The 27,660-nt window shown below is 30.3% G+C and overlaps 1 protein-coding gene across 2 annotated transcripts in view; it reads right to left on the reverse strand.

Moving 5' to 3' along the window:
* Positions 1-1,082: 1,082 nt before the first annotated feature.
* The window catches only part of LOC142220379 (uncharacterized), a 195,253-nt gene continuing 168,675 nt past the window's right edge, over positions 1,083-27,660 (reverse strand). Inside the window, exon 9 of one of the 2 annotated variants that reach the window (XM_075289482.1) lies at positions 1,083-1,368. In XM_075289482.1, the coding sequence (XP_075145597.1) occupies positions 1,205-1,368 (164 nt within the window). In that variant the 3' untranslated portion in view covers positions 1,083-1,204. The remainder of the gene's footprint in view (positions 1,369-27,660) is intronic. The other variant, XM_075289500.1, reaches the window with a different exon arrangement.

A 27,660-nucleotide genomic window follows, 5' to 3' on the forward strand; every position in this document is an offset into this window, starting at 1 on the left:
AATTTTCTATAGAAATAAAATCTGTATGAGATTTTCTCTAGAAATAAAATGTCGATTAAATTTTCTCGAAACAAAATGTTGATGAAATTTTCTCTAGAAAAAATGTTTAATAAAAATGTTCTGAAGAAATAAACTTTCGATGAAATTTTCTGTGGAAAAATTAAAAAAAAAAAAAATCTGTAGTAATAAACTTTCGATGAAATTTTCTATAGAAATATAATTTCGATGAAATTTTGTAGATATAAAATTTATAAAAATTTTATACCTTTTTCTATAAAAAAAAATTGTTGATGAAATTTTATACAGAAAAAAAATTGATAAAACTGTAGAAATAAAATTTCGATGAAATTTTCTATAGAAATAGAATTTCGATTAAATTTTCTATAGAAATAGAATTTCGATTAAATTTTGTTGATATAAAATTTCCAAAAATTTTGCTGAAATTTGCTATAGAATAAATTTTCGAAATAAAATTTCAATGAAATTTTCTACAGCAATAAAATTTCGATGATTTTTTTATAAAGTAAAATTTCAAACAAAATGTCGATGAAATTTTTTATAGAAATAAAATTTCAATGAAATTTTCTATAGAAATAAAATTTCAATGAAATTTTCTATAGAAATAAAATTTCAATGAAATTTTCTATAGAAATAAAATTTTTATGAAATTTTCTAAATCAAAAAGACAAAATATTCTATCTCTAAAAAAACTTAAAGAAGTATGGTACTGGCCACGGGTCTTATAAAACAAAAACGAACCAAAATTAATTATTTTTTTTTTTTGATTATTTTATGTTTTTTTTTTTTAAATTTTTTAGGAATCTGCTAAAAAAATCATATACTTGATATATGTTTTGATTCTCTGATTTTGGTTTTTGTTTGCTTTTGGTTCTTCAACGGAACACCCTAATATTCCTTAATAAGTAATATAATATATTTTAATATTTTGTGTATATATATGCATGTATAAAAGTCTATAACAAGTGTGGTGTAAAAAAATCTTTGAGCGTTAGCCAACAGTCCAAAACAATACACAATAGAGAATACAATAATGGGCAGCGATTAATAATGGTGGGTTTTAGTTTTTCAGTTTTTTTTTTTTTGATTTTTTGTTTTTTTTTTGTTTTTTTTTTCGATGGAATTAATGGAGTTAAAGTATATTTTCCTCTTCTTAGATTGACTGTGATTGTGATGATTCGTTGTATTAGAAATTCATATCAACACATATCTGGGAATTACGATTTTGTTTTTTACTTATTTCCAAAACTTGGAACATCTCCTGGAGGGCTTCGTTGGTATGTGTCTTACGTCGATTGCGTCTTAGTGTTACACGTCCCGATTTAAATTCACGCACTAAAGCGTCAAGACCTGAATGGGGAAAAGTAAAAGAAAATTATTTTGAATTAGTTTTTATAGAATTTTATTACTTATTAAAAAGAGATTAGAAACAACAATAAAAAATTGCAACAACATAACACGAATTAAGGTTTTAATTGTAAATTAGGAAGATTTTTTTTTAACAAAATTGTTACAAAAATTGGTTATTAAAGGAGTTAAAAATTATTTTTAAGCCATACACAAATTAATCAAACAACAATGATATATATTTCAAAAAGCTAACAATACCTTTGTTTTAAATTTCGCTACAAAAATTTAAAAATTATTCAGAAAGGCGGCTAAAAAAATTCAAATTGCAAAACACAGAATGGGACATATAACATGTTATAAGCAAATAAAAATACGACAAAATAATATGAAAAAAAATTGTTTTCCAATTTTGTATAAATATCTAAAACTTTCAATTATTGATGAAAATTTCTATATAAATTTTTCTAACATAAAAATTCGATTAAATTTTCAATAGGAAAAAATTCGAAAAAATGAATGAAATTTTCTTAATAAATATAATTTTGAGGAAATTTTCTGTAGAAAGAAAATTTCAGTGAATTTTTCTATAGAAATAAAATTCGCCGAAATTTTCTATAGAAAATGTCAACGAAATTTTCTATAGAAAATGTCAACGAAATTTTTGATAGAAATAAAATTTCGGCAAACTTTTCTATAGGAATAAAATTTCAATAAAATTTTCTATGGAAATTTTATTTCCTAAAAAAATTTATTGAAATTTTCCATGGAAATAAAATACTGACAAAAATGTCTAGAAATAAAATTTCGACGAAATTTTTTATAAAAATAACATTTCGACTAAATTTTATATAGAAATAAAATTTCGACGCAATTTTCTATAGATATAAGATTTCGACGAAATTTTCTATAGATAAAAAAAATTTCAAGTAAATTTTCAATAGAAATAAAATGTCAAGGCAATTTCCATTGAAAAAAATCGATAACATTTCCTAAAAACAAAAAAAAATATTTTTAATTTTTGTATAAATATCTAAAACTTTCAATTATTGAGGAAAATTTCTATATACATTTTTCTATAGAAGTCAAATTTTAATGAAATCTTCTAAAACATAAAATTTCGATTAAATATTCCATAGGAAAAATTTCGAAAAAAAATTTTAATGAAACTTTCCTAACAAATATAATTTTGAGGAAATTTTTTGTAGAAAGAAAATTTCAGTGAATTTTTCTATAGAAATAAAATTCGCCGAAATTTTTGATAGAAATAAAATTTCGGCAAACTTTTCTATAGGAATAAAATTTCGACGAAATTTTCTATAGAAATAAAATTTCTATGAAATTTTCTATGGAAATTTTTCTATGGAAATTAAATTTTAAAATAATTTATTACATAAATTTCAATGAAATTTTCTATGGAAAAAAATGTGAATGAAATTTTCTATAGAAATAAAATTTCAATGAAATTTTCTATAGACATAAAATTTCAATGAAATTTTCTATAGAAATAAAATTTCAGTTAAATTTTCGATAGAAATTAAATTTGAAAGTAATTTACTATATAAATTTCAATGAAATTTTCTATAGAAAAAAATTTCAATGAAATTTGCTATGGAAATTAACTTTTAAAGTAATTTATTACATAAATTTCAATGAAATTTTCTATAGAAATACAATTTCAGTTAAATTTTCTATGGAAATTAAATTTGAAAGTAATTTATGACTTGGCTTATATTGTCAGTCAGAGTAATCAGTAATATCTACTGTGATAAAATCGCATTAAATGAATTGTATTTAAAAATTAAACTAATAAAGAAGAATCAGAAAATGAAATGAATGAATGAGTAATTTTTTATATAAATTTCAATGAAATTTTCTATAGAAAATTTTCTGCAATGTATATGAAATTTGCTATATAAAAACATTTCAATGAAATTTTCTGTAGAAAAAAATTAAATTTGAAATTAATTTATTATAGAAATAAAATTTCCGTGAAATATTCTATAGAAAAAAATTTCAATGAAATTTTCTATCAAATTAAAATTTTGACGAAAATGTTCTATAAAAAAAATATCGACTATAAAAAATAAAAATAAATAATGTCGATGAAATTTTCTTTAGAAATAAAATTTCGAAGAAATTTTCTATAAATATACAATATGGATGAAATTTTGCAGTAGGGAGATTGTTGGCCAATCAACATTGATTGCGGTTTAATATTTCATCATTGACGTTTGATTTTCTTAGTTATCTTTTGGATTTAAATTCCTTCGTCAATTGTTTCCTTGTTGTGCGAATTATTGTAATAAAGTACATACACACTCTTCCATTGTTAGGGAGTCTACTACTACTACTACTACTATGGCAAAAAAGAGGGGTTCATGTTCTTCGTCTGATGTCGTTGATGTTTCAGTTTTGAATTACAATTTGATGGTAGTGATTTAAAGCAAGCCATTAATATGAACTTATATAATGAGAGAGAAAATGTTGTGTTTTCTCTTTACATTATATTATCTCAGAATTTTTTTTTTTAAGTTCAAGGAAATTTAATTTAAATTTTTAATTTTAATTTATTAGTAAAAATTTAAAAAAAAATTAATAGGTGTTCGAAATATGAATGAAAGCAATTCATATTTATATATAAAATAAAATAAAAAATAAAATAAATCCATAGATTTTTTAATGTAATACATTTGTCAAAAATTTGAATTTTTATATTTTGACCTATCATCCTAGCCGGCCAAGCAGGTGTTGATATAACGTATAAAACTGACTTAAAAATGTGCTAAACCTGTTACATATCCCTTGACCGGAAATAACAAATGAAAGTAAATATGAAGCAATTTAGTCTAGCCATATCATTTACTAGAAATATATTCCATTTTATTGAATGAGACCACCTCCCCCGCTGAGATTCGATACAAATATTTATTTCTTCTTTATGCATCGCTCTCAAGGTATTACGCATTAGAGGTAGCCATTGTAACTTCACATATACACACAAATACACATACATAGAATTGCCACAACATAAATCATTGAAAATCTCTTAGCATGAGATATTTACTCAAATACAGGGTTGCCATTTTAAGGAAATTAAAAAAAAACACATTTTTGGGAACTTACTCTCATCATGAGAGGTAGCTCATTTTATTTGCATGTTATGATCTACCTTTTTTGATGGCTTGTGACCAGAGCTGCCAATTTTGCCGATTTATCGGCATTTTGACGAGTTTTTACTCAAAAAATAGCAAATCTGCATTTGAAAAATTCTTTAAATTTTATGAAATTCTATTTAAATTTGTTGTCTTTATGCATCTTGACTACAAAGCAAAAAATCGTTCAAATATAGGACATGTTTTTCAACACTTTATTTTAAAGACGTTTTTTACTTAAAATATAGCACAATTATTACTGCAAGTCGAGGCTTAATTTGGAAAATAAAGTTGTCGTTAACTCATTTTTAAAGGACTTTGATAGTATATGAAGAAAAATAGCTGAAGAAGCGAAAAATTAAAATTTGCTTCCTAGAAGCAAGTACACAAAACCCAAATTTAAAAGAGAATTGCGTCTTAAAAGTATCCTTACTTGTATTCTTCGCTTCTTTGGCTCCGAATCAATAGGAAAATTTTTAAAGTAAAGACAAAATCTTTTGCATGCTTTGTTTACCAACCAAAATTTTATGAAAATTTTACCAAAAATCGATCAGAATAAAAAAAATATTTTTTTTTAAGTTTTTGTAGTTAGTATATAAAAAAAAATCTGTTTTATTCAAAAGAAATGTTTTATATTGACTTTATAGAAAATTTTGTTAACATTTTATTTCTACAGAAAAAGTTGCCAAAATTTTATTTCTATAGAACATTTTTCAAAATCTTATTTCTATAGAAAATTTTGTTAAAACATTTATTATTATAGAAAATTTTGTCAAAATGTATTTTCATACAAAATTTTGTCAAAATTATATTTCTATAGACAATTTTGTCAAAATTGTATTTCTACAAAAAATTTTGTCAAAATTTTATTTCTATAAAAAATTTTGTCAAATTTTTTTCAATAGAAATTTTTTTGTCAAAATTTAATTTTTATAGAAAATTTTGTCAAAATTTTATTTCTATAGAAAATATTGTCAAAATTCTATATCTATAGAAAATTTTGTTAAAAAAATATTTATATAGAAAATTTTGTCAAAATTGTATTTTCATAGAAAATTTTGCCAACATTTTATCAAAATCGAAAATTTTGTCAAAATTTTATTTCTACAAAAAATGTTGTCCAATTTTTTTTCAAAAGAATTTTTTTTTTGTCAAAATTTAATCTTTATAGATAATTTCAAAATTTTATTTCTATAGAAAATTTAGTCAAAACTTTATTTCTACAAAAAATTTTGTCAAAATTGTATATCTACAAAAAATTTTGTCAAAATTTTATATCTAAAAAAAGTTTGTCAATTTTTTTTAATAGAAATTTTTTTTTTGATAGTATATTTCATAATTTTGTCAAAATTTTATTTCTATAAAAAATTTTGTCAAATTTTTTTCAATAGAAATTTTTTTGTCAAAATTTAATTTTTATAGAAAATTTTGTCAAAATTTTATTTCTATAGAAAATATTGTCAAAATTCTATATCTATAGAAAATTTTGTTAAAAAAATATTTATATAGAAAATTTTGTCAAAATTGTATTTTCATAGAAAATTTTGCCAACATTTTATCAAAATCGAAAATTTTGTCAAAATTTTATTTCTACAGAAAATGTTGTCAAATTTTTTTTCAAAAGAATTTTTTTTTTGTCAAAATTTAATCTTTATAGATAATTTCAAAATTTTATTTCTATAGAAAATTTAGTCAAAACTTTATTTCTACAAAAAATTTTGTCAAAATTGTATATCTACAAAAAATTTTGTCAAAATTTTATATCTAAAAAAAGTTTGTCAATTTTTTTTAATAGAAATTTTTTTTGTCAAAATTTAATTTTTAAGAAAATTTTGTCAAAATTTTATTTCTATAGAAAATATTGTCAAAATTCTAATTCTATAGAAAATTTTGTTAAAAAATTTATTTATATAGAAAATTTTGCCAATATTTTATCAAAATAAAAAATTTTGTCAAAATTTTATTTCTACAAAAAATTTTATCGAATTTTTTTTCAAAAGAATTTTTTTTGTCAAAATGTAATCTTTATAGAAAAATTTGTCAAAATTTTATTTCTATAGAAAATTTTGTCAAAATTTTATTTCTACAAAAAATTTTGTCAAAATTTTATATCTACAAAAAATTTTGTCAATTTTTTTTTAATAGAAATTTTTTTGTCAAAATTTAATTTTTATAGAAAATTTTGTCAAAATTTTATTTCTATAGAAAATATTGTCAAAATTCTATTTCTATAGAAAATTTTGTTAAAAAATTTATTTATATAGAAAATTTTGTCAAAATCGTATTTTCATAGAAAATTTTGCCAAAATTTTATCAAAATAGAAAATTTTGTCAAAATTTTCTTTCTACAAAAAATTTTGTCAAATTTTTTTCAAAAGAAATTTTTTTGTCAAAATTTTATCTTTATAGAAAATTTTGTCAACATTTTATTTCTATAGAAAATATTGTCAAAATTTTATTTCTATAGAAAATTTTGACAAAATTTTATTTATATAGAAAATTTTGACAAAATTTTATTTTCATTGAACATTTTGCCAAAATTTTATTTTCATTGAACATTTTGCCAAAATTTTATTTTCATAGAAACTTTTATCAAAATTTTATTTCTATGGAAAACTTTCTCAAAACCTTATATCTGTAGAAAATTTTTGCGCATCTTTATTTCTTTAGAAGATTCTTGTAAAACTTGATTTCTATAGATATAGATATAGATATAGCATTGTATAGAATTAGCATTGTAGCTATGTATGCCAAATTTGGTTGAAATCGGTTCTGATTTAGATATAGCTCCCATATATATGTTTTTCTGATTTCGACAAAAATGGTCAAAATACCAATATTTTCCTTGTAAAATCGCCACTTCTTAGTCGAAAAGTTGTAAAAATGACTCTAATTTTCCTAAACTTATAATACATATATATCGAGTGGTAAATCATAAATAAATTTTTGCGAAGTTTCCTAAAATTGCTTCAGATTTAAATGTTTCCCATATTTTTTTTACTAACATTGTGTTCCACCCTATTGCATTAGCCGACATAAATGTTGAGTCTATAGATTTTGTAGAAGTCTTTCAAATTCTGTCCAGATCGAGTGATATTTAAATGTATGTATTTGGGACAAACCTTTATATATAGCCCCCAACACGTTTGACGAATGTGATATGATATCGAAAATTTAGATCTACTAAGTGGTGCAGGTGGTGCCCCGCCCGACTTTAGACTTTCCTTACTTGTTTAATATTTGGTTGGGGAAAAATAAAAGGGCACAGGGAGACCTCATCTCTCTTCAAGTACATACCGTGAAACAATTATACTTTTCCAATTTACTTGAAATTTACAGAGGATGTGGGTTAGGTTATATTATTATAATGGATATCTGATTTTGTGATAATCGGAAAGGGAAAAGGGCCTCCCCTTGCTGTTTAAAAAATTGGGCTTATAATTTTGAGATTTTCTGGGACGTCAACACAGGTTAGGTTAGGTGGCAGCCCGATGTATCAGGCTCACTTAGATTATTCAGTCCATTGTGATACCACATTCCATGCTAAGCTCAATGACAAGGGACCTCATTTTTATAGCCGAGTCCGAACGGCGTTCCACATTGCAGTGAAACCATTTAGAGAAGTTTTGAAACCCTCAGAAATGTCACCAGCATTACTGAGGTCTACACAATATACGCTATATCATTTTTCGATGTTGGGACGGGGAGGGAGACCTCCTCTAAAACTGAAAAAAACTAGAATTCTCAAGTTTACTTGAAATTTGCAAAGGCCGTAGGGGAAGGTGTAACGACAGGTTTTCCCCACAAGGCTGGGGTATAGCTCACGGGGCCGGGTTCGTCACAGAAATTTGTTTATTTCAGGGACAAAGAGAACACAAGAGGTGATTTCGGTTTTACGCTGAGTGTTTATTGACAGTTAGTTAAGTTGCCTAGGCGGTAAACAATGTCTTGGTCTAACTATAGATTTGATTAATAACTATCAGTTCACGGTGGCGTATGACTCCTCGGCTTGGCCCGGCGACGGTGAAATGAGCTGGGTCGGCGGTATAGGAAACCACGCCAGCTGCGGTGCAGGTCACGACGAGGCAGGCGATGCGAGTAGGATTGGTAGGGAGTCGGGTCACGGTGACGGGGTCGGATGAGCTGTCACGTCGTGTCTAAGTGAACGGGAAGACTCACGGTATCCTGTGGGGTCGTGTCTTGTCTAAGTGACGTGATACCAGTGGCTGCGGTGACTCGCGGTATCCTGTCACTGTTGGGTCTTGTCTTGTCTAGGTGAGCGTGATACCAGTGGCTGCGATGACTCGCGGTATCCTGTCACTGTGGAGTCGTGTTTGTCTAAGTGACCGTGATACCAGTGGCTGCGATGACTCGCGGTATCCTGTCACTGTTGAGTCGTGTTTTGTCTAAGTGACCGTGATACCAGTGGCTGTGAAGACTCGCGGTATCCTGTCACTGTTGAGTCGTGTCGTGTCTAAGCGAACGTGATACCAGTGGCTGTGAAGACTCGCGGTATCCTGTCACTATGGAGTCGTGTCTAAGTGTATTGTTACTTGTGGCGGTGAAGACTCGCGGTATCCTGTCACTGTTGAGTCGTGTCTAAGTGAACGTGATACCAGTGGCTGTGAAGACTCGCGGTATCCTATCACTGTTGAGTCGTGTCGTGTCTAAGCGAACGTGATACCAGTGGCTGTGAAGACTCGCGGTATCCTGTCACTGTTGGGTCGTGTCTAAGTGAACGTGATACCAGTGGCTGTGAAGACTCGCGGTATCCTGTCACTGTTGAGTCGTGTCTAAGCGAACGTGATACCAGTGGCTGCAATGACTCGCGGTATCCTGTCACTATGGAGTCGTGTCGTGTCTAAGTGTATTGTTACTTGTGTCTTGTCTTGCTGATGTCTCAATCCGTGTCGTGTCTAGCTGATGTCCAAGTGGGGTACGTCTTAACTCACTTGAAATGTTCTGATGTTATGTTCTACTTCAACTCACCTTCTCGCCTGGTTGCTCGTTCACACAAAACTGATCCCCCTGTTTGACCTACTTTGCCCCTTTTATAGTGTCCCTACGCATCGCTGCTGACGTCTACTTCACTACACAGCATCATTTCTGTTGCAATAACAAAACCCTTTTTACACCCACCAGCATTGACCTATGCTCATGCTTACGTATACTGGCTGCCTACTGTATAACCATATGTGCGGTTGTTGGTTCGTTGCTAGCTTGTCCCTTTGTCGATCGATGCATTGTCCCTATGTATGTTTGGCTGTTCGCTGTTGAGTATGTTGATGCGTTGATCATAGGCAATGTTTATGTATGTTTGGTTGTTCGTTGTTGGGTATGTTGATGCGTTGATCGTAGGCAATGCTTATGTATGTTTGGTTGTTCGCTGTTGTGTATGCTGATGCGTTGATCATAGCTCATGCTTATAGGTTTGGTTGAAGGTTCATTGCCCTTACTTGTTTACAACTCAGGTGCGTGGCAGGTAACGGTGTATGGTGGACAATATTGTAAACAAGTATGAGGGTAGGTAATGAAGAGAAGGTAATGTAGATAACCAGCAACGAGGGAAGGTAATACAGAAGGGTATTACATGGCTATTGACAACTCATGTATTAAAGTAAAACCAATTCATGTCGAGATCAAAATCCATATATTATATTCAAAAAAATAATAAATAATTCAATTCAAGAAAAGGAAAAGTTCAACAAATAAAATTCAATAACAAATAAAAATTCAAACAACAATAACAAAACACAGACAGCTCAGTGGGGAGGAAAACGAGCGTTAGCGACTTTCGTCGTCACACTGCCTCCCCTCCCACTGGCCTCGAGATCCTCCACATGGTCGGATAAACGCCTTACCCTGGCGGTTTATCAAAATGCGCAGGTATCGGTTTCCTACTAGGACTACCCGCTTATATTGTTTGCCGGGATCCCGTAAACGTACGCCAGCACGCAGGTATGGCTGTAGACCTCTCTTAATTTCCTCCGGCAACGGCTCATAGCTCTCGAACGGCACCGGAGCTAGCTCTACCTCTTCCCTAGACGGCACGATACCAACGCTAGCCATACGTCTAGGGACGGTCTCCTCTGCCCCGCGTGTAACAACCAGACGTGGGTTCTCCCTGGTCCGAGGTACCTCCTCGTCCGTATCGGACTGGTCGACCAGCGTATACGCCTTAAAACCGGACCAGTTCCGGGGCGGTGTTGGCATGTTGTCAGCGTCATGGCATGGCGAAACAACTGGTGACGGCGTAGCAGGCATTGAGCTTGGTCGCCTAATTGGTGGGCAGGGCGTCGCTCTGGTGGCCTCGGGCTCACTATCAGAGGAAAGCACAATGACCTCTACGGGTTGTTCCTCTGAGGGTGGACGCGCTGCGGGTGGCTTTGTCGTGACAGGACCCTTTATCCTCCGGAGCAGTACCTGGCAACGGCGGATCCTGCTCTCCACTTCTTTCTCCTGCCAACGGTGCTTATAGAAAGCCTTTGTCCTCATGACCTTCCCGTTGGCCATCCCCAGGTCCCTGGAGCCTCTTCTGGTTTTGTTGTCCACGCCGCTGTTTCTCTTGCCACCGCTTGCTGTTCTCATCTTGAACCTGTGAGTAGATACAACTTTGTCATTAGTATGTATAACATTGATTTTCCTTTCCTCCGAGTGAACGAAAGGTTTCAAGTCTCCCAAGTGAGCATTTCGACGATCACCCCGGGTCGGTCCGCGTAAGTTTGCGATTACTGGTGACGGGACGCTGCGTACATCGTACGGCTCTCCGACTTTAATTTTCTGGCATGATTGGCAACTTCGCACAAACTTCTTGACATCGCGCAGAATGCCGGGCCAATAGTAACGTGCACAAACCCGCGCTGTGGTCTTACGCACACCCATATGACCTGCAGCTGATTCCGGGTGATTCTCCTCCAATACGCTTGTACGCAACTGGCTTGGAACGCAGAGTTTCCATGGCGTGTTACTTCCGTCTCCGTAACTTCGTCGTATATGCCGGAAAAGTTTGTTACCAATTATCGCGTAGTCCGGATATTTTAACGGCTCGCGTCCCACCTTCGTCATCATCCTAGCCGTCCATGCGCATTTCTCGGGAGCTTCCTTGAGTGCCCGATGTCTCAGATCAACTTCGGCCCCCCTTGTCCCAAATGGGCACGACGTTCCTGCGCAATTCAGCACAGCTCCCGCTGCCACCAGGAAATCCAAACCCAGTATAACATCTTCGGTTGTCTCAGGCATCACCAGGAATCTTGCCGTAATTTGCTTATCACCAAGTTGCACTTGAGCTTCGATTGCCTGCCGAATTTGTTGTTGCGATCCATCGGCCAAGGTCACGTTCGTGAGGTACGGGTGTGCCGGGTTGTCCTCCGCAATTTGTCTCGCTAACACCTCGCTCAGAAAGCAACCAGTTGCTCCAGTGTCAATCGTTGCTGCTAACTGGCGGCTGCCAATCTGAATTCGGGCGACGAGTCGGTTAGCTTCCAGATATAACGCGGGTTCTACTGACGAGGGGTATCGTTGGCTGGTGAACCCGGTGCCCCTCGACTCACACGGGCTCGGTTCTCGTTTCCCGGCCGGCGGCGACAGCAATGGATCGTTCTTATGCCATGTTTGCCGCAGTCCCAACAGAACATAACTGGCTCGTTCCGGCATTCGGCTGCATAATGCCCATCTCTTGCGCAGCGTCTGCATACGGTCCTGGGGTCCATCCCGTTTGGGTGCGACCGCCTTGTACTCGCCTGGCTCGATCCGCCGGTGTTGTTCTCGGCTAGGCCCGGCCACGACGGGTAAGCTTTCTAGATCCTCCGCCATCTCCAGCAATTCGCGCAGCGTCATAAAGTCTCGTCGTCTTATATACCAAAGATACTCTGGCAGGGCATTCCGGAAAATTCGCTCTATCTTTTGCTCCTCGCTGTACTGTGTGTGACGCATCATGTTTTGCAAGCAAAGGGCGTAATTCTTGAACGACTCCTTTGGCTTCTGTTTGCGCTTCCGAACTTCATCCTCCAGCTGTTCGAAGTATCTCGCCGGCAGGAAAAATCGCAGAAAATCTTCTTTGAATAGGCCCCACGTGGTCCACCGGGTCGGTGTATTGCGGTACCACACCAAGGCTCTCCCACGTAGCACTTCTGGCATCATTTTAGGTAACACGTCCAGGTCGAGGGCATACATGTCCACCAACTCCTCGAGCCTTTCCATAAATTCCAGTGGGTCGTTTCCCCCGTCGTAATGGACACCCCATTTTCGCACCTGCTCCGCTACAGCCCTAATATCAAGTATACTCTCGCCTGGCCGCTCCCCGCTGCGTGCCTGTTGAAATTGGTCATGATGGCTGCGCTCTTGCAACCTGGCCGCTCCTGGCGAGACATGGCCCGCAGAACTTCCCGCTGCGCCGACTCCCGGCAGGCTTAGAGTCCTGCCTGAGGGTATAGACTTGGCTTCTGTATTTGTTGATGACGAGTCATGCTTTTCTTGCAGCTGTAGTAGTCGTTCCAAAGTTTGGGGCTCATGTTCCTCTCCCAGCAGTTGTCCAAACCGCCTTCTCAATTCATCCACATTTCCGCTAGTTTCCCGCTTGAATTCGGTCAAATAGCTGATGAGATCCTCCTTGCGTAGACTGTAGGCCCACGAAGCTCGCAACGGCACACTCATTTTGAAATTTCACTCACTTTCACTAGTCTGCAGACGATTGCTTTCTTTCGTTGTGTCTCTAGGTCCCTGCTCGGGCGCCACTGTAACGACAGGTTTTCCCCACAAGGCTGGGGTATAGCTCACGGGGCCGGGTTCGTCACAGAAATTTGTTTATTTCAGGGACAAAGAGAACACAAGAGGTGATTTCGGTTTTACGCTGAGTGTTTATTGACAGTTAGTTAAGTTGCCTAGGCGGTAAACAATGTCTTGGTCTAACTATAGATTTGATTAATAACTATCAGTTCACGGTGGCGTATGACTCCTCGGCTTGGCCCGGCGACGGTGAAATGAGCTGGGTCGGCGGTATAGGAAACCACGCCAGCTGCGGTGCAGGTCACGACGAGGCAGGCGATGCGAGTAGGATTGGTAGGGAGTCGGGTCACGGTGACGGGGTCGGGGTCGGATGAGCTGTCACGTCGTGTCTAAGTGAACGGGAAGACTCACGGTATCCTGTGGGGTCGTGTCTTGTCTAAGTGACGTGATACCAGTGGCTGCGGTGACTCGCGGTATCCTGTCACTGTTGGGTCTTGTCTTGTCTAGGTGAGCGTGATACCAGTGGCTGCGATGACTCGCGGTATCCTGTCACTGTGGAGTCGTGTTTGTCTAAGTGACCGTGATACCAGTGGCTGCGATGACTCGCGGTATCCTGTCACTGTTGAGTCGTGTTTTGTCTAAGTGACCGTGATACCAGTGGCTGTGAAGACTCGCGGTATCCTGTCACTGTTGAGTCGTGTCGTGTCTAAGCGAACGTGATACCAGTGGCTGTGAAGACTCGCGGTATCCTGTCACTATGGAGTCGTGTCTAAGTGTATTGTTACTTGTGGCGGTGAAGACTCGCGGTATCCTGTCACTGTTGAGTCGTGTCTAAGTGAACGTGATACCAGTGGCTGTGAAGACTCGCGGTATCCTATCACTGTTGAGTCGTGTCGTGTCTAAGCGAACGTGATACCAGTGGCTGTGAAGACTCGCGGTATCCTGTCACTGTTGGGTCGTGTCTAAGTGAACGTGATACCAGTGGCTGTGAAGACTCGCGGTATCCTGTCACTGTTGAGTCGTGTCTAAGCGAACGTGATACCAGTGGCTGCAATGACTCGCGGTATCCTGTCACTATGGAGTCGTGTCGTGTCTAAGTGTATTGTTACTTGTGTCTTGTCTTGCTGATGTCTCAATCCGTGTCGTGTCTAGCTGATGTCCAAGTGGGGTACGTCTTAACTCACTTGAAATGTTCTGATGTTATGTTCTACTTCAACTCACCTTCTCGCCTGGTTGCTCGTTCACACAAAACTGATCCCCCTGTTTGACCTACTTTGCCCCTTTTATAGTGTCCCTACGCATCGCTGCTGACGTCTACTTCACTACACAGCATCATTTCTGTTGCAATAACAAAACCCTTTTTACACCCACCAGCATTGACCTATGCTCATGCTTACGTATACTGGCTGCCTACTGTATAACCATATGTGCGGTTGTTGGTTCGTTGCTAGCTTGTCCCTTTGTCGATCGATGCATTGTCCCTATGTATGTTTGGCTGTTCGCTGTTGAGTATGTTGATGCGTTGATCATAGGCAATGTTTATGTATGTTTGGTTGTTCGTTGTTGGGTATGTTGATGCGTTGATCGTAGGCAATGCTTATGTATGTTTGGTTGTTCGCTGTTGTGTATGCTGATGCGTTGATCATAGCTCATGCTTATAGGTTTGGTTGAAGGTTCATTGCCCTTACTTGTTTACAACTCAGGTGCGTGGCAGGTAACGGTGTATGGTGGACAATATTGTAAACAAGTATGAGGGTAGGTAATGAAGAGAAGGTAATGTAGATAACCAGCAACGAGGGAAGGTAATACAGAAGGGTATTACATGGCTATTGACAACTCATGTATTAAAGTAAAACCAATTCATGTCGAGATCAAAATCCATATATTATATTCAAAAAAATAATAAATAATTCAATTCAAGAAAAGGAAAAGTTCAACAAATAAAATTCAATAACAAATAAAAATTCAAACAACAATAACAAAACACAGACAGCTCAGTGGGGAGGAAAACGAGCGTTAGCGACTTTCGTCGTCACAAGGTTACGATATCTATATGGTGTACTTGATTTTTGGGTATTTGGACGGGAACCTTCTCCTTTTCCCCACACTATGAAACTTGAAGGAAAGTTTCCAGATTTTCTTTCAATTTGCAGAGAAAGTGACGTCATTTAAAAAAAAAATAGGAAGAATATGATTAAATTTATACAGGGTACATGATTTTTCGATGTCTGTTTGGAAGGGGAATAGTGAAGTTGGGTAGTATGTGAAATGAATATAGGGTACATGAATTTACGATATCTGGTCGGGAAGGAGCGAAAGAGGGGGTTCATTTTTGCTCGATTTTTTGAGAATAGAAAGTAGAGGATTGTCGATAAATTGGTACATAATTTTTTCGCAGGCTTCTGCCAGACTTTTTTATGTAAAAAACTTAAATTTACATGAAGTTGACAGGCAACGTGGAGGGTGCTTCATTTCCCGGTATATGTGTGGGAAAGTCATATTCTCGGTGTACAACACTTTAACAAATGTTACTATGGTCAATTTTTAAGTACTTTTACTTTTTCCGATTTATTGGACGATATGTTGAGGAGAAATATACCTCCCCTTTACAAACCACGCTTAAAATTCACAGGAAATGTAGAAGATTGTCCACAGATTTGAATACAGAACAATTAAAAAAACAAAAAATTTGTTGAAAGGGAACACCCCCTACCCGACGTTTGTTTAGCCGGTCCGTTTTACATCTGCATAACCGCCCTATTTCTGTATATAACATGAACGAAAAAGCAAGTAGTCCGATTGTTTTGAAATGTACGGAACACATGTGTGGAAACCTTGGAGTGATTAATCAGTACTTCAGTTTTTGTGCCAGACTTCCCCTGACCATACTCTTTAAAAGAAATCTTTTCGAAGTTGTACCCAGATCGAAGGATATGGTTGACTAAGTTAACGAAAATATTAAATAGAATAAAACGCTAGTTTTATGACCAACACATTCCTTTGATATCTCTTAGGCCTCTGCTATCTCGATCAACTTCATTTTACGGTCATTCAAAATCATTTTGTGGATTTTTTTGATGTTTTCGTCGGTAACCACCTCTTTCGGGCGTCCACTGCGTTCACCGTTCTCCGTGCTCATTTCATGAATTTTGCATACCAATCAATTATTGTTGATTTCCCTGGGGCAGAGTCCGGAAATTCATTATCAAGCCAAGTTTTTGCTTCCACCGTATTTTTCCCCTTCAGAAAACAGTATTTTATTAAAACTCGAAATTCCTTTTTTCCATTTTTTGTTCACAATAACAAAAGTTGCTTCACAAAAGACGCTCTATCTCGCAAACTAATTGACTTACCGACGTCAAATTTTGACACGAATCATTTGAAGATTGGTACTATATAAAAATAATATGCATTTAATACTAGCGACGCCATCTATGTGTCAGACCGCGGACTTGTCAGCCAACCTGTTAGACTTCAAGATGGTGGGATGGGGGGCCGTTTCGGGATTATCACATTCCTCACCACCATTCTCTATTTGCAGCAAAACTATCAACCAATTATCACAATAAATTCGAGGAATTCACTAAACCCAAAGTTGAACTTAGCATCATTATTCGGCACTTTTAGCATTTTTTTTAGCATCATTTTAACGCGGATTTAGCTGGAAGAAATTTTTGGATCTGGTCACACTGTTGAAAAGCTTTATAAAATTAATGTAATTGATCCCTTTTAATATTAAAGAGCTTTGTCGCCATACCGGAAAAACATGTGTACTTTTCATTTATTTTAAATATTTTTTTAGCATTATTTTCACAAAGGCAACACTGCCCAAGAAGTAAAACCCAAACTCTCACACACACGCACACTCATATCTTCAAAGGATTCATCGTTTCTCGTGGTGAGAGCTGAGTAGAGGAAAAATAAAAAAAACAATGAATGAAACCTGATGTGGATTTATGTCGTGTGCGAGTGTGTGTGTGTGTGGGTGTGCGTCCATCGTGTTTTTGACTCTGATGCTTGACAATGAAAATACTAGAGTGAATCTCTTCATAGCCCAAAAACAAAATTAACGGAAAACATCATCAACAACAGCAACAGCCACACTAACATCATCTTGAAAACAAAAATCCCGCCACTCAAATAACTAAGTTCTTTTGTGAAGGTAGTGTTGTCATTGCTACTGCCTGCCGTCGTTGTTTTGTTTGTATTTTTTTCTACTGTTGTTGTTGTTGTTTTTGGTGTAACGAAACATGATTCGTAGTATTTTCATTTTGTTTTGCTTTTTTGGTGATATTTTTCCTCTTGTATGTGTTTCGTTTGCCTTTGTGTAGGTTTAGTTGTTGCTTGCTCCTTTTAAAGCTTGAGTAATGTTGGCATAGCTCGAACTTATTGTTGCTGTATGGATGTATAGTATACATGTCAACATGTATGAGGCTTCTTCATGCTGCTGCGCCGATACACCACATTCAGCACTTGTTTGTTTGTCGGCTGTGGTAACAACATCTCTGTATACCAAACAAACGAAGCACTTGGATTAGCTATATGAAACACAATGAAAACGTTTCAACGATAAACTATTTTAAAATATTTCGATTAGTACTACTTAGGGATGTCATTCGGGATCGATTTTTAAAAATCCCGGAATTCGAGATTTCGAAATATAGAATCCCGGGATTTTCCGGGATTTTTTTTCGGGATCCCGATATTTTCGGGATACTTTAAATATTTTATGTAATAACAATCTACAGCGCCAAAAAAATTGTTGTACATTAAACCAATTTACTTTAATTCATTTTTATTAATAAAAAAAACAGCAAACGAACATAAGAGTAAATTAAGCAATTTTAAATTGCTATCATTTTCTTATACTTGGTTAATTCTTTTTGTACTTCGATTTAAGTAAACATATCAGGGCAGTGTTTATGAACTCAATTTGTATATGACATAAAAAAACAACATCAAAATACATTTAATAAATTTAAATATAAATAAATTTTAAATTACATTAAAATCATTTTCACTTTATTTTTAAATTTTAAGTTAATTTAATTAAATGACAATAAAATTTAAATGGCATTGAATTAAACAAAATCGAAGTATATTTAGCAAATTTAAAAATAAACAAATGTTTAATTATATTAAAAAAATTACTTAAATTATTATAATTCAAATTAATGCAAACAATTTGAATTGAATTTACAAAAAGAAAACAGAAGATAGCAAACAATTTAAGCTACATTAAATAAATGTTCAATTAACTATTAAAACTATCTAACTAACTTGCACCAAATGAAGTAAACTCTATACTCTCTCTACTTTTCAGGGTTGCCGCTTTTATTTTGGCATATGGTAACCCTAATGTTGTAATCTGCCTACAGACAGCTCCATCCTAAAGCTCAAAATTTTCTATAAATACAATATTTTGGCAACATATTCTATAGAAATAAAATTTTGACAAAATTTTCTATAGAAATAAAACTTTGCTAGCTGATGGCCCTCTTCCCTCTATTACTCACATACATCTTATATCTACTATAATTTAAGTATAGTTTAAATAATTAAATAATAATAAATAAAATTTTGACAAAATTTTCTATAGAAAAAAATGTGACAAATAGAAATAAAATTTTGAGAAAATTACCTTTAGAAATAAAATGTTGACAAAAAATTTCTATAGAAATAAAGTTTTGACAAAAATTTCCTATAGAAATAAAATTTGGCAAAATTTTCTATAGAAATCAAATTTTGGCAAATTTTTCTATAGAAATAAAATTTTGAAAAAAATTTTCTATAGAAATAAAATTTTTACAACATTTTCTATAGAAATAAAATTTTGACAAAATTTTCTATAGAAAAAAAATTTGAAAAAATTTTCTATAAGAATAAAATTTTGTCAAAATTTTCTATAGCAATAAGATGTTGACAAAATTTTCTATAGAACTGAAATTTTGACAAAATTAAATAAAATTTTCGACAAAATTTTCTATAGAATTAAAATTTTGACAAAATTTTCTATAGAAATAAAATTGTAACAAAATTGTCTAAAGAAATAAAATTTTGAGAAAATTTACTAAAGAAATAAAATTTTGACAAACTTTTCTATAGAAAAAAAAATTTTTCTATATAAATAAAATTTTGTCAAAATTTTCTATAGCAATAACATGTTGACAAAAGTTTCTATAGAACTGAAATTTTTACAAAATTAAATAAAATGTTGACAAAATTATCTATAGCAACAAAATTTTTACAAAATTTTCCTTAGAAATAAAATTTCGACAAAATTTTCCTTAGAAATAATATTTCGACAAAATTTTCTATAGAAATAAAATTTTGAGAAAATTTTCTTTAGAAATAAATTTTCGATAAAATTTTCTATAGAATTAAATGTTTGACACAATTTTCTATAGAAATAAAATTGTAACAAAATTGTCTATAGAAATAAAATTTTGACAAAATTTTCTATAGAAATAAAATTTTAAACAAATTTTCTTTTGACAAAATTAAATAAAATTTTGACAAAATTATCTATAGCAAGAAAATTTTTACAAAATTTTCCTTAGAAATAAAATTTCGACAAAATTTTCCTTAGAAATAATATTTCGACAAAAATTTCTATAGAAATAAAATTTTGAGAAAATTTTCTTTAGAAATAAATTTTCGATAAAATTTTCTATAAAATTAAATGTTTGACACAATTTTCTATAGAAATAAAATTGTAACAAAATTGTCTATAGAAATAAAATTTTGACAAAATTTTCTATAGAAAGAAAATTTTAAACAAATTTTCTATAAAAATTAAATGTTGTCAAAATTTTCTATAGCAATAAAATGTTGACAAAATTTTGTATAGAACTGAAATTTTGACAAAATTTTCTATAGAAATAAAATTTTGACAAAATTTTCTATAGAAATAAAATTTTGACAAAATTTTCTATAGAAATAAAAATTTGACAAAATTTTCAATAATTAAAAAATTTTTGACAAAATTTTCTATAGAAATAAAATTTTGACAAAATTGTCTATAGAAATAAAATTTTGACAAAATTTTCTATAGAAATAAAAAGTTGACAAAATTTACTATAGCAATAAAATTTTAACAAAATTTTCTATAGAAAAAACATTTTTAAAAAACTTTTTATAAAAATAAAATTTTGTCAAAATTTTGTATAGAAATAAAATTTTGAATTTTCTATAGAAATTCAATTTTGACGAAATTTTCTAAAGAAATAAAATTTTGACCAAAAATTCTATTTTTTTTTTTTTTTTGAGAACAATTTTCTATAGAAATAAAAAATTTCTATAGAAATAAAATGTTGAGAAAATTTTCTATAAAAATAAAATTTTGACAAAATTTTCTATAGAAATTAAATTTTGACAAAATTTTCTATATAAATAAAATTTTGTCAACATTATCTATAGAAATAAAATTTTGAATTTTCTATAGAAATTCAATTTTGACAAAATTTTCTAAAGAAATAAAATTTTGACCAAAAATTATATTTTTTTGACAAAATTTTCTATAGAAATAAAAAATTTCTATAGAAATAAAATGTTGAGAAAATTTTCTATAAAAATAAAATTTTGACAAAATTTTCTATAAAAATTAAATTTTGACAAAATTTTCTATAGAAATAAAATTTTGTCAAAATTTTGTATAGAAATAAAATTTTGAATTTTCTATAGAAATTCAATTTTGACAAAATTTTCTAAAGAACTAAAATTTTGACCAAAAATTCTATTTTTTTTTGACAAAATTTTCTATAGAAATAAAAAATTTCTATAGAAATAAAATGTTGAGAAAATTTTCTATAGAAATAAAATTTTGACAAAATTTTCTATAGAAATAAAATTTTGACTAAATTTTCTATAGAAATAAAATTTTGAATTTTCTATAGAAATTCAATTTTGACAAAATTTTCTAAAGAAATAAAATTTTGACCAAAAATTCTATTTTTTTTTTACTAAATTTTCTATAGAAATAAAAAATTTCTATAGAAATAAAATTTTGAGAAATTTTTCTATAGAAATAAAATTTTGACAACATTTTCTATAGAAATAAAATTTTGTAAAATTTTCTATAGAAATAAAATTTTAAGAATATTTCCTTTAGAAATAAAATATTGACAAAATTTTCTATCGAAAAAAAAATTGCGACAAGTCTATCTATAGAAATAAAATTTTGAGAAAATTTTCTATAGAAATTAAATTTTGACAAAAATTATATTTTCTATAAAAATAAACTCTGGACAAAATCTTCTATAGAAATTAAATTTTGACAAAATTTTCTATAGAAATATAATTTTAAGAAAATTTTCTTTAGAAATAAAATTTTTACAAAATTTTGACATTTTGTCAAAATTTTATTTCTAAAATTTGACAAAATTTTCTATAGAAATAAAATTTTGACAAAATTTTCTATAGAAATTAAAATTTGACAAAATTTTCTATAACAATAAAATTTGGACAAAATTTTCCGCAGAAATATAATTTTGACAAAATCGTCTATAGAACTAAAACTTTGACAAAATTTTCTATAGAAATAAAATTTTGACAAAATTTTCTATAGAAATAAAAATTTGACAAAATTTTCTATAACAATAAAATGTGAACAACATTTTCCGCAGAAATAAAATTTTGACAAAAGTTTCTATAGAAATAAAACTTTGTCAAAATTTTCTATAGAAATAAAATTTTGTCAACATTTTCTATAGAAATAAAATTTTGAATTTTCTATAGAAATTCAATTTTGACCAAAAATTTTATTTTCTATAGAAATAAACTCTGGACGAAATTTTCTATAGAAATAACATATTGACAAAAGTTTCTATAGAAATAAATTTTTGACAAAATGTTCTATAGAAATAAAATTTGACAAATTGTTCTATAGAAAAAAACATTTTGACAAAATTTTCTATAGAAATAAAAATTTTCTATTGAAATAAAATTTTGAGAAAATTTTCTATTGAAATAAAATTTTGACAAAATTTTCTATCGAAATAAAATTTTGAGAAAATTTTCTATAGAAATAAAATTTTGACATAATTATCTATAGAAATAAAATTTTAAGAAAATTTTCTTTAGAAATAAAATATTGACAATATTGCATTCTACCGAAACAATGCAATTTTGATAAAATTTTCTAAAGAAATAAAATGTTGACCAAAAATTCTATTTTCTATAGAAATAAACTCTGGACAAAATTTTCTATAGAAATAAAATATTGACAAAAGTTTCTATAGAAATAAAATTTTGACAAAATTTTTTATACAAATAAAACGTTGACAAAATTTTCTATAGAAACAAAATTTTGACACATTTTCTATAGAAATAAAGATTTTCTATAGAAATACAATTTTGAGAAGATTTTCTATAGAAATAAAATTTTGACACTTTTTTCTATAGAAAAAAATTTTGACAAAATTTTCTATAGAAATAAAAATTTGACATAATTTTCTATAGAAATGAAATTTTAAGAAAATTTTCTTTAGAAATAAAATATTGACAAAATTTTCTTTAGAAATAAAATTTTGACCAAAAATTCTATTTTCTATAGAAATAAACTCTGGACAAAATTTTCTATGGAAATAAAATATTGACAAAAGTTTCTATAGAAATAAAATTTTGAGAAAATTTTCTTTAGAAATAAAATTTCGACAACATTTTCTATAGAAATAAAATTTTGAGAACATTTTCTTTAGAAATAAATTTTTGACAAAATGTTCTATAGAAATAAAGTTGTAACAAAATTGTCTATAGAAATATAACTTTTGACTAAATCTTCTATAGAAATAAAATTTGGACAGAATTTTATATAGAAATAAACATTTTACAAAATTTTCTATAGTATGGAATTTATATCTTTACTATGTCGAAATGAAATATTCTAAATTATAATAATCTCAAAAAAAATACAATATTTTTTTATTTATTTCATATCGCTTTTACACATTAATTTCATTGTGTTCAAAACACATTTACTCCTGTGCAATACATTTTCCTTATGCGACGTCGTCTATGCATTGTTTAGCTTTAAAGTTTCGGTTCATTTGCTACGCGTCTTGCGTCCGTTAAACAACGTATTTTTTGAATAGCAAAATTTCCAGTCTATACCAGTGTAGTGAGAAAAGGATTCAAATAAACTGATTTTCAAAAAGTGTCATAACGGAAATTCAAACGCCATCAAAAGTTATTTGAATAATGAAGGAAAATATGCAAAAATAAAATCAAAAAATGTTGGGCAATTAAAAAAAAAAAAAATAAAAAAATATATAAAAATCTGAAAAAAGGCGGGAATTAGGCCGCATCAAAAATAAATTAAATTCAAAATTCAATTGAAATGTATTTAGGAAATTAATTTCCCTTTTATTTAGAAAAGTGTTGTGAATGTCCTGTGCAAAAACCTTAACTAGTGAATCAACAACATCAAAGTTACCACCATCGTATAACAACAAAACAAATATTATTTGCATTTATATGCTATAAATAATAATGATTGTCATTACACAAAGGATTACATGTCATGATAAATTGCCACCAAAATGAAAGAAGGTAAGTTGACGCTTTTCAATTGTATGTGTGTCATTAACATAGTAATGAATGTAGTGAACTACCATAAGACATACACATCCATACACATTTGTATTTTTTTTGTATACTCTTGCTCAATCTATCACTGACCTACAAAGCTAAAAAGCAACCAACTATGTGAGTGTCATTATTATCAAAAAAAAAAAAAAAAACAGCATCATGACTATTGGTTTCATTTAGTCTTCTCTTAGTGTGTGAGAGCGTGAGAGCATCATTATAATCATCAACATGAATATCAACATGTAACTGCATTATCATAGCAAGATGTTTGGCGGCATCGAGAAAGATACAAATAAATGAAATGAATATGTGTAATTATACGAGTGTTGGACCACCATGTGTGTGTGAAAATGTGTCTGCTGTAACATTGATTTAATTGAGTATAACATCATTACAAAAACACAAAGGGCATACTATATACACCTCACACTCTCTATATAAAATTATGTTGTTTACAGGTAGAGATACTCAGTCAGCAACACTTTTAAAATGCATTTTACATACTAAATAACATATCCTTAAACCGACAGAGGTTGGTCGGTCTATATTGATATGGATGCCTTTAAAGGCCAATAATAAATAATTATTGTTCAGTTGGCCTTTGTTTTGTTTATAAAAGAAAGTAAAAAGTGCTATTCGTATGTATATTTTATAGCTAATGAATGAATTCTTTGATATTTATTATTTGTCAAGTAAATTGCTATTAACCTTTGAACAAAATGAAATGTTGCCAGGGGTTAAAATCCATAGCGACAAACATTTCCATAGAACAAAATTATGCTTATATTAAAATAGAAATTTAATAAAATATTAGAAATTTCATAAATTGTCAAGAATTTAATAAATTGCATAGATGCAAGGGACTGAAATAACTACTAGTGGTGTGGGAGGGGGGTTATTTAATTAACACACAAAACAAAAAGGTAGACTTGCAATGAAAATATAGTTGTATTTAATTTAGCAATTTTTACCTAAAAATACTGAAATTTATGAATAAATAAAATTTTAAACCGAATTATATATTTATTACACGGAATATTTTTTAAAGTAGTTCAAAATTGTTTGTGCTTTGTAAGAGATTATTTTTTTATTTTTGTATCAAAATGAACTACATAATGTGGAAAAATTTTTGCAAATTAACAATTGTTAGGGTAAATTTTATTTTTGGCCTTAACAATTGTTATTTATTTAGATCATTTTGATACAAAAAAAAATTATGAACATGTTCTAATATTAAAGAAAATTGGTCAATAAAATTGTGTGTACTATAATTAAGATAAATTCACATGCAGCAACAAAATTTTCTATAGAAATAAAATTTTGACAAAGTTTTCTAAATATATAAAATTTTGACAAAGTTTTTTATAGGAAAAAATTTGACAAAATTTTCCATAGAAATAATTTTTTTATAGAAATAAAATTTTGACAAAATTTACCATAGAAATAAAATTTTGACAAAATTTTCCATAGAAATAAGATTTTGACAAAATTTTCTATAGAAATAGATTGAAATAAAATGTTGACAAAAAAATTTCTATAAAATCAATATTTTGACAAAATTTTGTATAGAAATAAAATTTGACCAAATTTTCTATAGAAACAAAATTTTGACAAAATTTTTTATAGAAATTTTCTATAGAAATAAAATTTTGACATTTTCTATAGAAATAAATTGAAATATAATGTTAACAAAAAGTTTTCTATAAAATCAATATTTTGACAAAATTTTCTACAGAAATAAAATTTTTACTAAATTTTCTATAGAAATAAAATGTTGACAAAATTTTCTGTAGAAATAAATTGAAATAGAATGCTGACAAAAAATGTTCTATAAAATCAATATTTTGATAAAATTTTCTATAGAAATAAAATTTTGACAAAATCTTCTATAGAAATAAATTTATATAGAATGCTAACAAAAAAAGTTTCTATAAAATCAATATTTTGACAAAATTTTCTATAGAAATAAAATTTTGACAAAATTTTCTATAGAAATAAAATTTTGACAAAATTTTCTATAGAAATAAATTGAAATAGAATGTTGACGAACAATTTTCTATAAAATCAATATTTTGACAAAATTTTCTATAGAATTAAAATTTTGACTAAATTTTCCATAGAAATAAAATTTTGACAAAATTTTCTATAGAAATAAAATTTTAACAAAATTTTCTACAGAAAGAAAATTTTGACAAAATTTTCTATAGAAATAAAATTTTGACAAAATTTTCCATAGAAATAAGATTTTGACAAAATTTTCTATAGAAATAAAATAAATTTTGGACAAAATTTTGTATAGAATCAACATTTTGAGAAAATTTTATATTTGTAGCTTTTCTTGTTGTTTCATGTTTTCTTGGTACACCGTAACGTATGCATATTTAATTTGTTGTTTATCATACGCAACAGGGGTCCACTATACTGAACCTTATCACCACACCACAGAGAGTAGTACTCAGATACAGTGTTGCCAATATTTTCCCCAAAATGGAACGCTTTCATCCCCAAAAATCCCCAATTGAATTTAAAATTCCCCATAAAAATCCCCAATAAATTTTTTGCAAGTTTTTTGAAAACAAAGTAAAGGAAATGCGTAAAAAATTACAAATTGGAAAAATGTGCAATTTTTTTATACCAACACAAAACCAGGAGGCGGATGCTTAAAATATCATCCGATACAAGCTCTCATCAGAGTGAATTATTTTTTTTTTCTTAAGCAAATCATCTTCTAAATGCTCGAGAAATAAAAATGGGAATTCGGTCAACATGTGTATTTATGAATCAAATTTTAGTTCTAAATAGTCAAGAGGTAAAATTGGGTCAAAAGGCGTTGTTGTCCCGATATGAACTCTATTCTATATGTACGGCATATATTTTCCAAATCAGTGACGTACGCAGATGAGTCCTTACGAAATAATTTCTCAATAGTAAAAAATTATAAAGTAGTTCTTGGGCTCCCCAAAATAAATGCCGTGGAATAAAGAGGAGGAAAGTTTTTTTTTACTTTTTTAAGCATGTAGAAGTAAAGAATTTCATATAAACCATAATTCTTGATCTAATTTATTATAGTGAAAAAATTTCGAAAATTCCCCACAAAAATCCCCAAATTTTTGGGAATTCCCCATCAAATCCCCAAGTCCCCCACTCAAAACTTTTGTCCCCATCCATGAAAAAATATCCCCGATTTGGGGAAAAATCCCCAATACTGGCAACACTGCTCAGATATTCGGATATATATAATTAGAATGAACAGTTTTGTTTTGGGAAAACTGTAAAAATTGCTGGAACATTTACTAGAGAAATAAATTGGACAATTATGCAATTATGCAATTATCCGAAAGGTTATATATTTTATATAAGGAAGACCTAATAAATGGTTATTAGCTATGGATATGGATACGTGTAACCAAACAACGACTATGTAACCATGTTCTATTCTTCATTTCACCTACACAATCGTTGCCCAATTCTGCAATTGGGCTTCTTTCATATGAGTCTAACGATTTGGACAAAAAATTCCCATAGAAAAAAATTTCTAACGAAATTAAATTTTGACAAAATTTTCTATAGAAATAAAATTTTGACAAAATTTTCTATAGAAATAAAATTTTGACAAAATTTCTATAGAAATAAAATGTTCACAAAATTTTGACAAAAATAAAATTTTGACAAAATTTTCTATAAAATAGAATGTTGAAAAAATTTTCTATATAAATAAAATTTTGACAAAACTTTCAATAGAAATAAAATTTTGACAAAATTTTACAAATTTTCTATAGAAATAAAATTTTGTTAAATTTTTATAGAAATAAAATCTTGACAAAATTTT

Source organism: Haematobia irritans, chromosome 1, assembly GCF_050003625.1.
Source record: "Haematobia irritans isolate KBUSLIRL chromosome 1, ASM5000362v1, whole genome shotgun sequence".
Taxonomy (NCBI): domain Eukaryota; kingdom Metazoa; phylum Arthropoda; class Insecta; order Diptera; family Muscidae; genus Haematobia; species Haematobia irritans.